Genomic DNA, 13,666 nt, shown 5'->3' with positions numbered 1-13,666 from the left:
TTGACAATGTGATGGTACCATACTTGATACTGAGATCATAGACCTTAGTTTTAAGTATAAAAAAACATTATTATCCTTTTACATGAATACCCTCGAGAACATTTGATTTATATTGTAAAGAGCTAAATTTTTACATGTCTTTTATGCATATTAGTATACAAGGCAATACAATCATTTTGTATTTAAATAGTCATTTATAAACACCATCAGTCAAAATTAAGGGGTACCATTGCGAAAACAAGAAAGTTTGTGGGATACATATATGCAAATAGTGATTTTAGCATGCAATAGGCCATATTTGCAAAGGTGTGTATGGGAGGGAAAAAAACTCATATGAGTAAAAGAAAATTGAGTGTATAACATGTATATACAATTCATAACTGTAAAATTAATGCATAAATAAGAAAACAAAAGGCAAAATTTCTAAGAAATAGATAAATACAAGGAATAAACACCAAGGAGGGAGCGCCCTCAACTTCCGAAGTACCAGTTACTGCATTGAACTAGTGCTACAAAAGGGCTTGCACCCAACAACTAACTTCCTAGAATCCCCAAAACTTGCCAATGATATAAGGCAGAAAGAAACAAAAGATGAAAGCAAGTAAAGGTGGGGTTCCTGCTTATCAAGACAGCCAACAATTTTATGACTCAGTCAAGCAATCGACAATGAGGCCAAGAGATCAAAGTAAAACAAGCATTATGGTGAGAACAGATAGCTGCTTCAGCCCCTCACATCTATGAAAGAGAACCAACTGCATTTGGTATATAGAAGTTAACAGAATTGGTTTTGAAAGCCCTAGTGGTAGGAGAAAGAGATTCAGAATTCTAGGACTTATAAGGAATCAAGTGCTGGGACAGGTGGAGTGTCAGGCAATGGTGTCAACACCACATGTCATGCCATGCCAAAATGGAAAAAAAAAAAATGAATCAATAAATAAATAAGAACTATGGCCTCCACACTGAGCAGTACAGAGCCCTATCAACAAGTGCCAAAAAAAAAAGGGTCAATACTCCATAATATGCATGGAATTGTAGCACATGTAAATGCAGCCTGACAGCACAATCAGCATGGTCCGCCACTTGAATCCTTGACTCAACATGTTTTTAGAAAGAGACCATGCTTAGAACCATTTGAAATCTCACTTGGGTTCTAATTGATCAAGACCGTATATCAGACAATCAGAAACAAGAGAGGTACCAAACTTACATAGTCAAGAAGTGTGCATGCCCACCAACCCCCCCTTTCCCCCAATCTTTTTCACATATCTTGACATTTACAGAACATGAGTGAAGCTCATCCCATATTCTGCAATCCAAGATGCATTCACCAGGCATGGATATAAGTATAATTGGTTTGCATAACACGTGAGCATATCATTATGATATGAAGGGAGAATTCTCGATCTTCCATTTAAATCCCCAATCCAAACGCCATGATATGCATAGCATATTCCAACTCGAACAATCCAAATCCATCCCAAAATATATATTTGTAGATTTCATAACACCAAAGATTCAGTACCCAGCGGAACGTCCAATAGGACACCGGGACAGGGTACCATCCCATGTATCGGGACAGGGCCATCCCACTAGCGTTCCAACATCCCAAATTAGGACACTTTGGAACATCTTCTGTCCCAAGTGTCGGGACAGGACGGGATGGCGGCACATCCCGTTCCATGGGAAAAGCAGGACAGCCCCATCCCACAGGATTTAAAACTTTGCATAATACTAAACAAATTGGTAAGTCTACAGAAAGTGCACGTATCATTCAAATTCATTATGTCCAGCAGCCCTATTAAACATGTTTTACACGTAAATAGTCTAAGGTATCAGTATGTCAAAGAGGAGGAAGTCGAAGGAATGCTTGCGACTTTCTCTAGAAATTTTGAAGCAGCTGTCACATCTAATTAATCAAATCATTCTACATCTGTATTTTGGTAATACTCCCAACTAACCATAAGTAGTTAACTTAGATGAGTGCATGCAAGGTTGGAATATAAGCAAGTAAAAGAGAAGAAAAATATTCATAAGAACCAATTAATCTAATTGGAACATGAAGTAATTATAAACACCAAACAAGATAGTCTGATGCAAAAAGTTCACCCGCAGCCTCTTTTCTAAAGTCAGGCGCCAAGTAAGATCTTCTAGTCTTTTCTCAAGTTTATTCTTTGCTTCCCGCAGCGCACCAGCTTCATTTGCAGCCTACAGAATTTCAGAGGGAGAACTTAAAATTATCATCATCACAATGAGAAAAATAAAGCAAAATGCAAGGCTGAATGAAACCATGCATGTCATATAGGGAAAAATGAACCAAACTGTAATTCATTAAGAGAACAACTGAATAGAAAATATGATTTCATGAAAACAGAGAAAAAATAAAAAGAAATTACAATCTGCACTTGACGATCAGAAAACTTCAGTGACATATGAAAATGAGTACCAAATCTGTTTTTTTATATACTTTAAGTGAATGTTAGCCTAAAAATGACTAGATCATGATGACTCCGTATTCCAAGAAATGTCAGAAACAAATTACACAAAATATTAAATTAATTATGTCCCGCCATTACACTCCTTACAAAAATATTACCATTTGATAAAATAGAGATAATTGTAGTGAATGAGATAGCTTAGTTTTCTGGGCATACTGGAAAGATTTTCCTCAACTTGTCCACCCTATGTCCACCCTACTGGTCATGAGTTATTGGACATAGTTTGACTAACTGCAGATCACAATTTAAGTTCATCTAATCATATAGCAATACTCAGAGATTTCACTTGGAAAATTTTAATACAAAAGGGAAGATGACAAGGTTCAGTAATAGGGTATTGCATCCATCCACAAGGCACATCTTACGAGACAGAGTCAGAAGTCAAGACAACATTTCCAATATACAGTACCCACACTAGATCACTAGTAACAAGCTATATATTATTATTGTCCAAATATTACAAAACAATAGTAATAATATAATAAAAACATCTTGGTTATATTAAAAACATATGTTTATATTTGATCTGATTTTTCTTATGTTAATAGTATATCATCTGGATGGTTTTGAAAATCCAAAAAACAAAAAATATTCAAGGAAATAACAGGCTGGAGACGCTTGTTAATATGTTGTATGCCATGAAACTTGTCGGAAATCAAATGATACCATAGTACAGAGACAAGAAGTAAAATAAATACGCACGGTCCAGACTAAAGAATCTGAAGAATCTCCAAAATGTTTCAAGAATTAAAACCAATAAAATGTCTTCTCAGAATCAAGTGGGTAATTAACATGATAATGAAAGGCCAAACTTAGACCAAGCACTCAGGACACTGAAGTTATTGATCATAACTTTGCTTGCCAGGAAAACGAAATAGCAAGAATTTGCACATCAAGTACTTAGTCAAAACACATGAAGTCCTCTCAAGAAAAATCAAGCAGAGGGAGGTTCAGTTTGGTGAGTTTTATATAGTATTAGTATGCACCCCATACATAAAGTATATACTAACATCTATGTGCTTACTGGTTGTAGCACAGATGTATATAAAAGGAATTTCTCAAAAAGTAGCATGGTAAAAATTTAGATGGCCTTCTATAGAATTGTTAGTAATGGAAAGCCTTTCAGATCTTGCACTGGAATAGAAATTAATTATATGAAAAATATCATGCATCATAGCCAACAAGCAACACAAAAAGAAGCAGATTGCCTGACACGAACAGGAACTATGCCACTGGAACTTACAACCCTAATCATGGTATACTAATCATAAATTATAGATAACGATTGCCAAGTAATCAAAGTTTATTCAAAACATATGGTTTTAGGTTTGATGATAATAGCATGAACATCTATCAATATTCAAACTACTCATAGCCACAATCATATGGTTATGGAAATGCTAAAGCAGTTATCATTTTCATTTTGTAAATCCCAGAACTACAATAAACCTCTCATAGGCTGTTATAGGCATATTCTCTAGTATTGGCAAGCAAAAACTAGAACACCCCACCCAACCGAACTCAAAAATCAAATACAAAAATCAAATATGTACATGGATGGATAGATGTACGTGTGTGTGGGGGGGGGAGGGTAGTAGACTTGAGTAAGGTCGACCGGATTTGACCTCAAATCCGATTAGGTCAAAACTAGACAATGGGAGTCCTACATCAATGATCCAAGCCGTTGAATGTGATCTACTACCTCAAAACTATATGCACATCAGAAATCATATGATTTGAAAACCCTTAGCCTATGCATTAAGTGATAAAAAAAAAAAACATCTAATTCAATTTTATTTAGACTGTCTAAGTTTTGACTACTTCATGCATAGGTTAGGCGTGTCCAAATTATATCTTTTTTATGTGTCAGAAGTTCGAAGTATTAGATCATATTTAATGGCTTGAATCATTGATATAGGACCCCTATTATAGAGTTTTGACCTGACCAGATCTGAGTCCAAATCTGATCAACCTAATTCTAGCACCCCCCCCCCCCCCGCCCTCTCTCTCTCTCTCTCTATATATATATATATATAAGCACAAAAAATGGAATGTGAAAAGGAAAAAAATTCAAAAGAGATCATATGCAATCAGACTTATAAATCTGCAAAGATTAAATGATGCCCCCACTGGAGGGAAAAAAAACTTCAATGTAATGCCTTGATCATGGGAAAGAAATATCAAGGAAATTCAAAGAAATATGTATCAACGTATCTTCTTTTGTTTTTTGATAGAATATCAATGTATCATCTTAAGAACCCTTCACGAGGGCTTAAATGGTTGATGAATGCACAGTTCAAAATTTCCATGAAGCTGCTACTTCCTGTCATATACATAAGAATACAGTATCAAGGGCTTCTGCTTAGTGCATCAGCCACAATTCTGCACTTCCTTGCCTTATGCATGATAAGGGAGGAATGCCCACTTTCACAGGTTTGCATTCCCACTTCTCCTGATATTAGTGCTTGATGGTCCGAGTACACAACAATATTTCCAAGGGTTCTTACAATCAAGAACAATTTCAGATCATGTACTAAATCAAATTGCTGAAAATTGTCCAAGTGCAACCTCCACCTTAGTCGGATAATATTTCTAAGGGTTCTTGCCATCAAGAACAATTTCTGATCATATACTAAATCATATTGCTGGAAATTGTCCAAGTTTGAGCTCCACCTCATGGGAGAGAGCCCTTCTCATGTCTCCTTATTCAAACTTGCTCTGATCCCCATTGTTCTTCCATCCACATAGGCAACACAATTTTCCTCAAAAATCACTAAGAAAAGTATAGTGAAGAAATATAAGCATAAGGTGGAGCAATGCCTCTCCTTTTAGTAGCTTGAAGCATGCTATGTTTTGTCATTCCTTCCTCCAAACCCACACACAACACTATCCCACTCAAATTTCATACTAAATGTTGAACTTTTCACATTTATCATATCATCCCTCCTGACACCATCAAATCTACCTCACTCTTTCTGAGAAAACAAGTGCTGAGAAATATCAGCACGTCAGGAGTGATTCTAATAGTATGGGAGTCACCTTTTACTTCCCCTATTATCTCATACAAAAAAAAATGTGCATATATATATGATATATGCACTTGTAAGTTATATGGTTGTAACATATGTATACATCTATAACTTAATTTTGTAGCAACAAATTTGTGTACTTATCAGCAATTAAAGATAACTTCTGAATCACCAGAATTGTCAGGAATTCATACCAATTTAAGCTTCCGAAGTTCTCTTCTTGCCATTTTCTGTCTCCAAGCACATTGTAAAGATACTGCAGCACAACGGTGTTGCCGGAAAACCATGCATGCCTTCCACATTCTCCACCATGACTATATCACACAAAAGATATCAACAAGTTCATCAGACCACAGACAAGCACAAGCATGCGCACAAAGAAGAAAAGAAAAGAGGACTTTTATCAAGGATTGATGCAATTGCTGCAACAAAAATGAAACTAACAAGACGTAACCAGCTTCAATAGCTTGCGCAAACAGCTAAAAGGCTCATTGGGATTCATATTAGTTTCATCAACTAATTGTAAATCAAGAAGAAAACCCCTATACAAAGAATCCAGAAATTCGGATTACTAAGCAAGAAGATCAACAGTACCAATCTCTAATGCATGAGAAAAAACTCTTCACCATGAAAACACAATTAAGGAAGTGACATGTTGAATTACTAGTAAGTAACAACAAATTTTGAACTGGTTGGGATATAGAATTAGCATTGGGACTGGTTAATTAATTACCATATAAATGTCCTTGCTGCAACATTCGTTATTCCACAAATGAGAAGTTTTAAAATAAGCTTTTAATATCATAAAGCACCATGTCTTTGCCTCTCTCCACATGGTCACTTCTTTTACAAGAAAAAAAAGTTAAAACTAACTGAGTTACGAGTATTATCAACCAAAATATGGTCCCAAATTCTTTTTCTCATAACAAGCCAATATTAACTGCAATCCTTAAAAGATATATATGCGTTCATTGCATTTGCAGGTAAAGGTCCTCAAATAACATATGCAAGAGGCTAATTCCTACAGCACCATTAGCAGCCATCTGTCACATGAGGTAAAGGAACCCTCATTTTAATTCTGACAGCAAAAAAAAACAACTACAACATGGCACCAGACAAAAAGAACCAACTACAGTTCTAAAGTTGAACTTCACTATGATATATAGCACATAATCAACATGAGACATATCTTGTACATAAGATTTATCAATACTCAAAGAAAAGTTTAAAAAGATAAAAATATACAAAAAAAAAAAAAGCTTATGAAGAATACACTAAATTGCAACTATTCCATAATGATGAATGCATTTCTGACATGGTTTTCTACTCTTTCCTTATTATGTACAAGCAATCAAAGTGCAATACACATTTTAGAAGAAAAATAAATATAGAATTTGAGATTATATAGAACTCTTAAGGAGAAAATGGGATTTCTCATTTTTAAAAGCCAGGATTTTGATTATTTGATTTTTATACATTCAAATTTAAACAGGATATGGTTAGTATTGTAAAAGAGGTGGAGGGGTATTTTTGGAAGAAAAATGACAGGCAGGATCAGAATGGAAAATTTCTCAAATCCAAACATCCTATTTATATATAGTATAAATAAGCAAAAGGCAGGAGTTGATTTACATTCAAGCACATGTTGTCAATGAACATAGTAAATGATGTAGCATTAAATGTTAAAAAAAGAGCAAAGCTACCCCTTTTTCCAGATTAAAAAACAAAGATAAAACCATAGCTTCAAAGTGCCAGTTTAACCAAAGCCCAGAAACTTGCTTTTGTTTCTGGTTGTGACCAGAAAAAATGTATATCAGTTTTGACAGTTTCAGTAGTTTCTGTGATCAGCGCTCTAAACAGAAAAAAATTGAAAAAAATAAAAAATATTAGTTCAAGTAACAAAAAGATAAAACTATAGCAAAAAAATATGTGAAGTTGGAATTAACAATTGCTACCTCCATGCCCACGATAATTAAGCTTTACACCAATCTTATGGTCAAAATTTGCTTTCCTCTAGCTTTGTAATGCTTTTCAAATCTTCACATCCAAAAATTTAATATATAAAATGCTCCCAGACAACTAGAAATATAAATTAATGACCAGAGAATTAGAATTTGTAGCCCCATAGGCTTAACTTGGGCCCATAATTCAACTTCCAGCTAAACACCAAAACCAGTCCCAGTTTCTAATTGATTGTAGCCAAAACTGAAACTTCCAATTTCATCTTCGGTGCTTCAAATGTCAAACAGCAAGCAAACCACATTAGAAGACAAAGCAAGGTGTTCAAACTGCCTGATTGAAGAAATTTACAAGTAAGTTGCAAACATGGGAGGGCTCATACATCATGTCTGGGATGACATGTTATTAAATTTTGGAACTAAGGCTCATCTACCAAAGAACTAGTACAAAACTCAGCACGTACATCTGGCTCATTGTCATTTCACATGCTCATAATATGTAATCAAACTGCAAGTGAACTGTCAAATTTAAAACCCATATTTATGTAAACACCTATCTAGTATCAATACCAGAGTTCTAATATATGGTATCTTAACTAGTAAAGCAAGTTATAACCACTGTACACAGGTCATATAATTTAATAAATAATGAAACAAAGAGATGGTAGAATCGGTGATTATTTGCAACATAATGTAGATAACCCCTATTGAGAACATAACTTGTGAAACCTATGTGGAAAAGCCAACACATGTCACCTTCATGCATAAAGCATTAAGGTGAATCAGTTAGTGACTTAAAATATGGAAAGCAATGACATAATTATGGAAAAAGAATAAGAAAGGGAAAAGCACAAGTTTCATTCAGCAAGCAAGAAAACCTGGATCAGCATGGCAGCTCTGTGCTCCTTTATGCAGATGAATCTTTGGCGAATGAGAAAACCTCGGATGCCAGACTGAATAACAACAGCTGCTGAGTAAACCTGCATGAAGGCACAGCGTAACAGCCACCTTCTTACATGTCTCTGAATTAACATGGCTGCTGCTGTTTGTTTTTTAATTTCATATATACTTCGTGCCAAACAGCCTGCAGAAAAGAGCAGAATGTTTTCAAGCAAAGGTAATAAAATCATGTCACAACAAGTCATATGAGCGTTATTCACTCAGCAATCACTTCATCAGAAAGAAAAGGAACATATCAGCAATATTAGAAATATGATTGCTGGGACTATCATTTCATATCCACAAACCCTTCTGAAAACAACTAAGGACAGCTGCAAAGCAAAACATGACCATAGAACATATGACAAGCACTTGAAAAAAAAATATGCCGACAAAATAATCAAAAATTCTAGATGAACTTGATAAACTACATTTGAAATAGAAAATCCTTTTTTTTGTAAACATAAGAATTATGTTTCCTCAACATGTTTGCACTATTAGCTCTCTACTTCATTTTTCAGTATAGAAATGGCAAGTAGAAAAATTATGCGAAGGAAAAGTCACATGGATCACTAAAACTTCGAGCCATTCTTTTACATAATAAATCTGAAAAAGCACAATACACAGTTGCCCCTGCATACACCTTGACATCTTGCTAGCATAAAATAGACTGTTAAACTTACAAGATTATACAAGATGTACTAATATGACATGTCTACGAGTTTGCCATTTCAATAGCATTACAAGACAGTTTAGAAATGAACAGTGTAAGACAGTCAAACAAGATATAAATATCACAGGAATATTTTGTGCACCATAAGTACTCATATAGAGCTACTAAGAGGCAAAATTGGAAAGACAGATAAAGATAACATACCCCTACAATATGCTTGGAGAGTAACTGCAGCCTCCCTAGTTGCAATAAATGCTCTGCGAGCAATAAATGTTCGGAAACAACCCTGAATAAACCTTGCAGAATTATTCAAAACCTCATTACGCCGAGAATCCAAAGCTGCAATTTGACCAGCCCTCAGGAAAACTTTAGTTCTGCCTAACTGCAAAAGTAAAACAGAATTTGGTACTCAATTACTAATAAGCTGGTAAATGAGTGCATAAATAAAATGTGATAATCCAGTTAGTATAACAACTAGCAACAAAGGATATTTGGAATGGCCTTCTGCTGTCTTCTCACGGTCTTGCCTAACTATGATTACGGCTGCAATCCCTTCAAATGTGAATATTTCTGTTTTGTCCATCATTCAAAAGAATAGCTTCTCTGACTAATTTATATGATTTCTCACATCAATAAACTAGTTAATATCAAACTTGGAGCTGTCTCCTTTAATTTCTTATACATCTAATAAGATTTTCGAGTTTCTATGATGCAGAAAACTTACAGTTTAGTCTTTGGTTAATTATTTATTTTCACTTAGTCTCACAGAATTAAAATGTACTCTTCTTTTCCCTACTCATATAGTCATATGTACCTTCTTCCATAATCTCATAATCATCAAGCCTTTCCCAACTATTTGGGGTCAGCTTTATGCATCTTCATGCGCCAAGTATTACAATTTAGGGCCATCCCTAATGTTATTCCAAGTTTTTCCAATGCCCTAACATTTCACACTCCTCAAGTTTCTCCAAGCTTCCATCACTGGCTGTCAAACTAACATCAACCCTTCACCTTACCCATATATAAATACAAATCAAAAAAGCTGGTCAATGTCCAGTACAACTTAAAAGCAACAACTTCAAATTTGAACTACCCAACTTTAATTATTTCTGCATTTCCCATTGAAAGTCAGATCTTTCTGTTTTGTCTATCAATCAATATATAGGACTTCCCACACCAATAAATTAATTCTCACAAAGTTTGAGCATTTCAATAGTGGAGTTCAGGAAGGGTTTGTAACAGACTTGTTTGCAACATTCTTGCAAGGTGGTGAGTTTTCACAAAATTTGTGCATTGTCATAGTGGAGTTCATGCACGTTCCTAACTGCCTCATTTGCAACATTCTTGCAATATTGTAGGAGAGTTAAAAGGCAAGCAAATTAAAAAGTTTCAGGTCTGCTTCCATTTCACTGAGATTGAAAAGGAAAAATTCGGTGTCCATTGAGTCAAAGAACAATATCGAAGAAGTAAAAGGTAAATATTTTGAGTTAAAAGGCAATTCTGGCATTGAGGGCACACGAGCACATTACAAGAAAAATGAAAGGGATGCTTGAGTTATAGAACTTGGGACAACATGCATATACAATGTTTAACTGAAAAGCTTTATCAGCAAGTCATGTAATGAGCAGTTATCACTATGGTGTTTGGAATTTTTTTTTTGGAGAAATTCATCAAATCTAATCATTGCACTCAATATAATGTTCACCTTTGCAATAGTTGACAAGCAGAAAAGATAACTTATTCACATATGCAGCTTCACGAATACCCAAATTTAGCTTTTAAATTATCATACTTGCAGACATTATCTTTCTGAATTATTGACTTCCTTATTAATCTTTTTCTTCAATATTACTTCCTTGTTAATCTTTAAAATTAAAATAAGTAAATCATATAAAGAGCAGAGGATATGAAAAGGGGTTTTTGAATATATGCACCCTTGCAAACATGGCTTCTCACATATTTGCCCTCCAAAAATCATTACTTGCATATATACCACCCAAATCATCTTAATTTCGCATCAATGCTCATCTATTAGATTTTTAGCTAATGATGTTAATAAATAACCATTTTGAGTATCATTTGAGACTATTATCTTTTTAAGTTAATACCTCTAAAAAATTTTAGCATTTAGTTTGCAATGAAAAGAGTTGGACATTAATACCTCCAAAAATCATTACTTGCATATATACCACCCAAATCATCTTGTTTTCGCATCAATGCTCATCCATTACATTTTTAGCTAATGATGTTAATAAAAAACTGTTTTGACTATCATTTGAGACTATTACCTTTTTACATTAATACCTCTAAAATAATTTAGCATTTAGTTTGCAATGAAAAGAGTTTAACTTTTATATGCTTTTTCAGGGGTATCAACACAAAGGGGTAATAAGGTCTTATATGTAAAAAAGTTATTTATTAACACTGTCATCTAAAAATCTAATGGGAAGGTATCCATTCAAAAAAATGAGATGATTTGAGAGGTATATATACAAATGGTGATTTTCAGAAGGTAAATATAAAGCTATATTTGCATGGGTATATTTGCAGAAAGCCCGAAGAGAAAGAAACACTTTGTCAATCTGATCACAGAATATGCAAAAAAAAAAGAAAAATCATTGAAAAGATTTTCATGACAGTGCAGCAGAACACCTGGAAGTTATCGAGCTTCATCTTTTGGAGGATTCTCTCAGTCAGAACTTTTTCATCGTAACTGCCAAACAAATAAGACTAAATGATCTTAGAACATAAAACTGCAAAATCTGGGAAGACCACAAAATGTCAAAAAGATGATATAGACCATTAGTCTCTGAGCAGCAATCCTGCCAAAATATGGTGTACACAACCATAAGTACTAGAGAAGGTGCCAATAGGAACCGTTAGCTAAAAAATTTGCCTAACACATTAAAAGAAGCCAGTGGAAAAGCCTACAGTTTATAATTCATTAGCGATGCACAAATAGTCAAGGGGATAGCAGAATATAACTGGAGGGTTCATTCTTTGCATAATCTTAGGACCTTAGGGTAGCTTACCCTCGATTAAAAAGTTTGAAGTACTTAAGCAATAATGACCTTGTTGTTCACACTTGACTGGTGACTTGAGCCCAACATTTAAAAAGTAGGACTTAAATAAACCACTAAAAGTGTGCTCTAGGTTCAATAAAAAGATGACAGACAAGGTTGATATGCAGTTCAAGGAGTACACCATGAGTGTTGCACAAGCTTGGAGCTACAAGAATGGCTGTCTGCAACACATTCTAACCCACCTATCATTTGCACCAGCCACCACCACCCCGCAAAAATTTAAAAAAAAAAAAAACACGCTACTCATATATATCCATACATTAATATATATTAATGCAGCATTCCCCTTAAACACCACATGGCAAGTGCAAATATATGAGAACAAACTCATGCATTCACATACACAAGTATTTAAATACTCTATGGCAGTGATTTAAAATGCAGTATGCACAATTGCAAATGCATTCCCCTGATCATACCACATTACATTCAAAAAGACAGTCTACTAAGCACTATGCAGAAGCATATTAGAGGGGTATGTTGTGGGGTGGGGTGGGGGGGGGGGAGGGCGGTGGTGTGGACTGGAGAGGAGGGCACAGTGGGGTTGTTGTGGTCAGCATTATGTAGCAGTTTATGCGGCTGCTTATCATTGTAATTTGTATGATATCATATGTTGGCCTTTTAGCATTTCACAACCACATATTTGGCCCACGCTCATGCAGGTCCTTGCACACAGCACAGGTTCAAGCAGATGGTTGGGTTGGACATAGATTTTAGGTCGGCAGGATACATGTATAACAATGATGTCAATATGTTAATTACAGCACATTACGAATCAAGTACTAAGTAGACGGCACTAACCATTAAATGCTATTGTTATTAATATTACTAGTATTTATCAAAAGATTGCTCAATAGCTTGAACATATGCCATACTACCTGGTGGATGCCAACACCTTGGAGATAAGAAGATCAAACTATATCAGGTAGAGGCTAAAGTAAAACTTAAGTCAACCAAAAAAAATTTTTTTTTAAAAAAAAGGGGTTTCTTTAAGGACCCGTAGTTACAAATATAGTCAACAAAAAAACCACTAAATTTAGCTAAACAGATCTTTTCGAAACCAAAAGCAAAAGCAAATTACCAACAACATAATAGTAATGCATTCTATGCGCACCACAATTGTTCAAAATTATTTAAGGAATTCAAGGATTGGAGTTCCAGGCAGAATCTGTCTTTTCCAACCGAAACAGCAGATGGCTTGGTTTTGGCTTGAAACAGGACCAATTTAGCTGGTTTCGGAATTTTGGGCTGAAACTGCAGGAACTATCTCAAAATGGACTTCAATTTGTTGATTTGGACCAGATATTTGACAATAACGATCCATCAATTGGATGGACAAGAGGAAACAAAAATAAGTTAATGGATGAAAGAGACAATGAGTAGTTTAATAAGGCATCACAAGTGGGAACCAGCTAAGCTAGAGATGGTGAACTAGTGCCATGTGATATAAGACTTGAAAATTAGTTGGACTAGAATATGCAAAAGAAAG

General features: G+C 34.9%; 1 protein-coding gene across 1 annotated transcript in view; it reads right to left on the bottom strand.

Moving 5' to 3' along the window:
* LOC105041846 (protein OPAQUE1-like) overlaps nucleotides 1–13,666 on the bottom strand; it is a 61,640-nt gene that overhangs the window by 19,485 nt on the left and 28,489 nt on the right. The window contains 5 exon segments of the mRNA XM_073253939.1: nucleotides 2,107–2,205; nucleotides 5,719–5,838; nucleotides 8,361–8,566; nucleotides 9,299–9,476; nucleotides 11,747–11,807. Coding sequence (XP_073110040.1) covers nucleotides 2,107–2,205; nucleotides 5,719–5,838; nucleotides 8,361–8,566; nucleotides 9,299–9,476; nucleotides 11,747–11,807 — 664 coding nt within the window.

This window comes from Elaeis guineensis, chromosome 3 (genome assembly GCF_000442705.2).
Source record: "Elaeis guineensis isolate ETL-2024a chromosome 3, EG11, whole genome shotgun sequence".
In the NCBI taxonomy this organism is placed as follows: domain Eukaryota; kingdom Viridiplantae; phylum Streptophyta; class Magnoliopsida; order Arecales; family Arecaceae; genus Elaeis; species Elaeis guineensis.
Note: the sequence above shows the minus strand (reverse complement) of the source record. Positions and strands in the feature narration are given on the sequence as shown.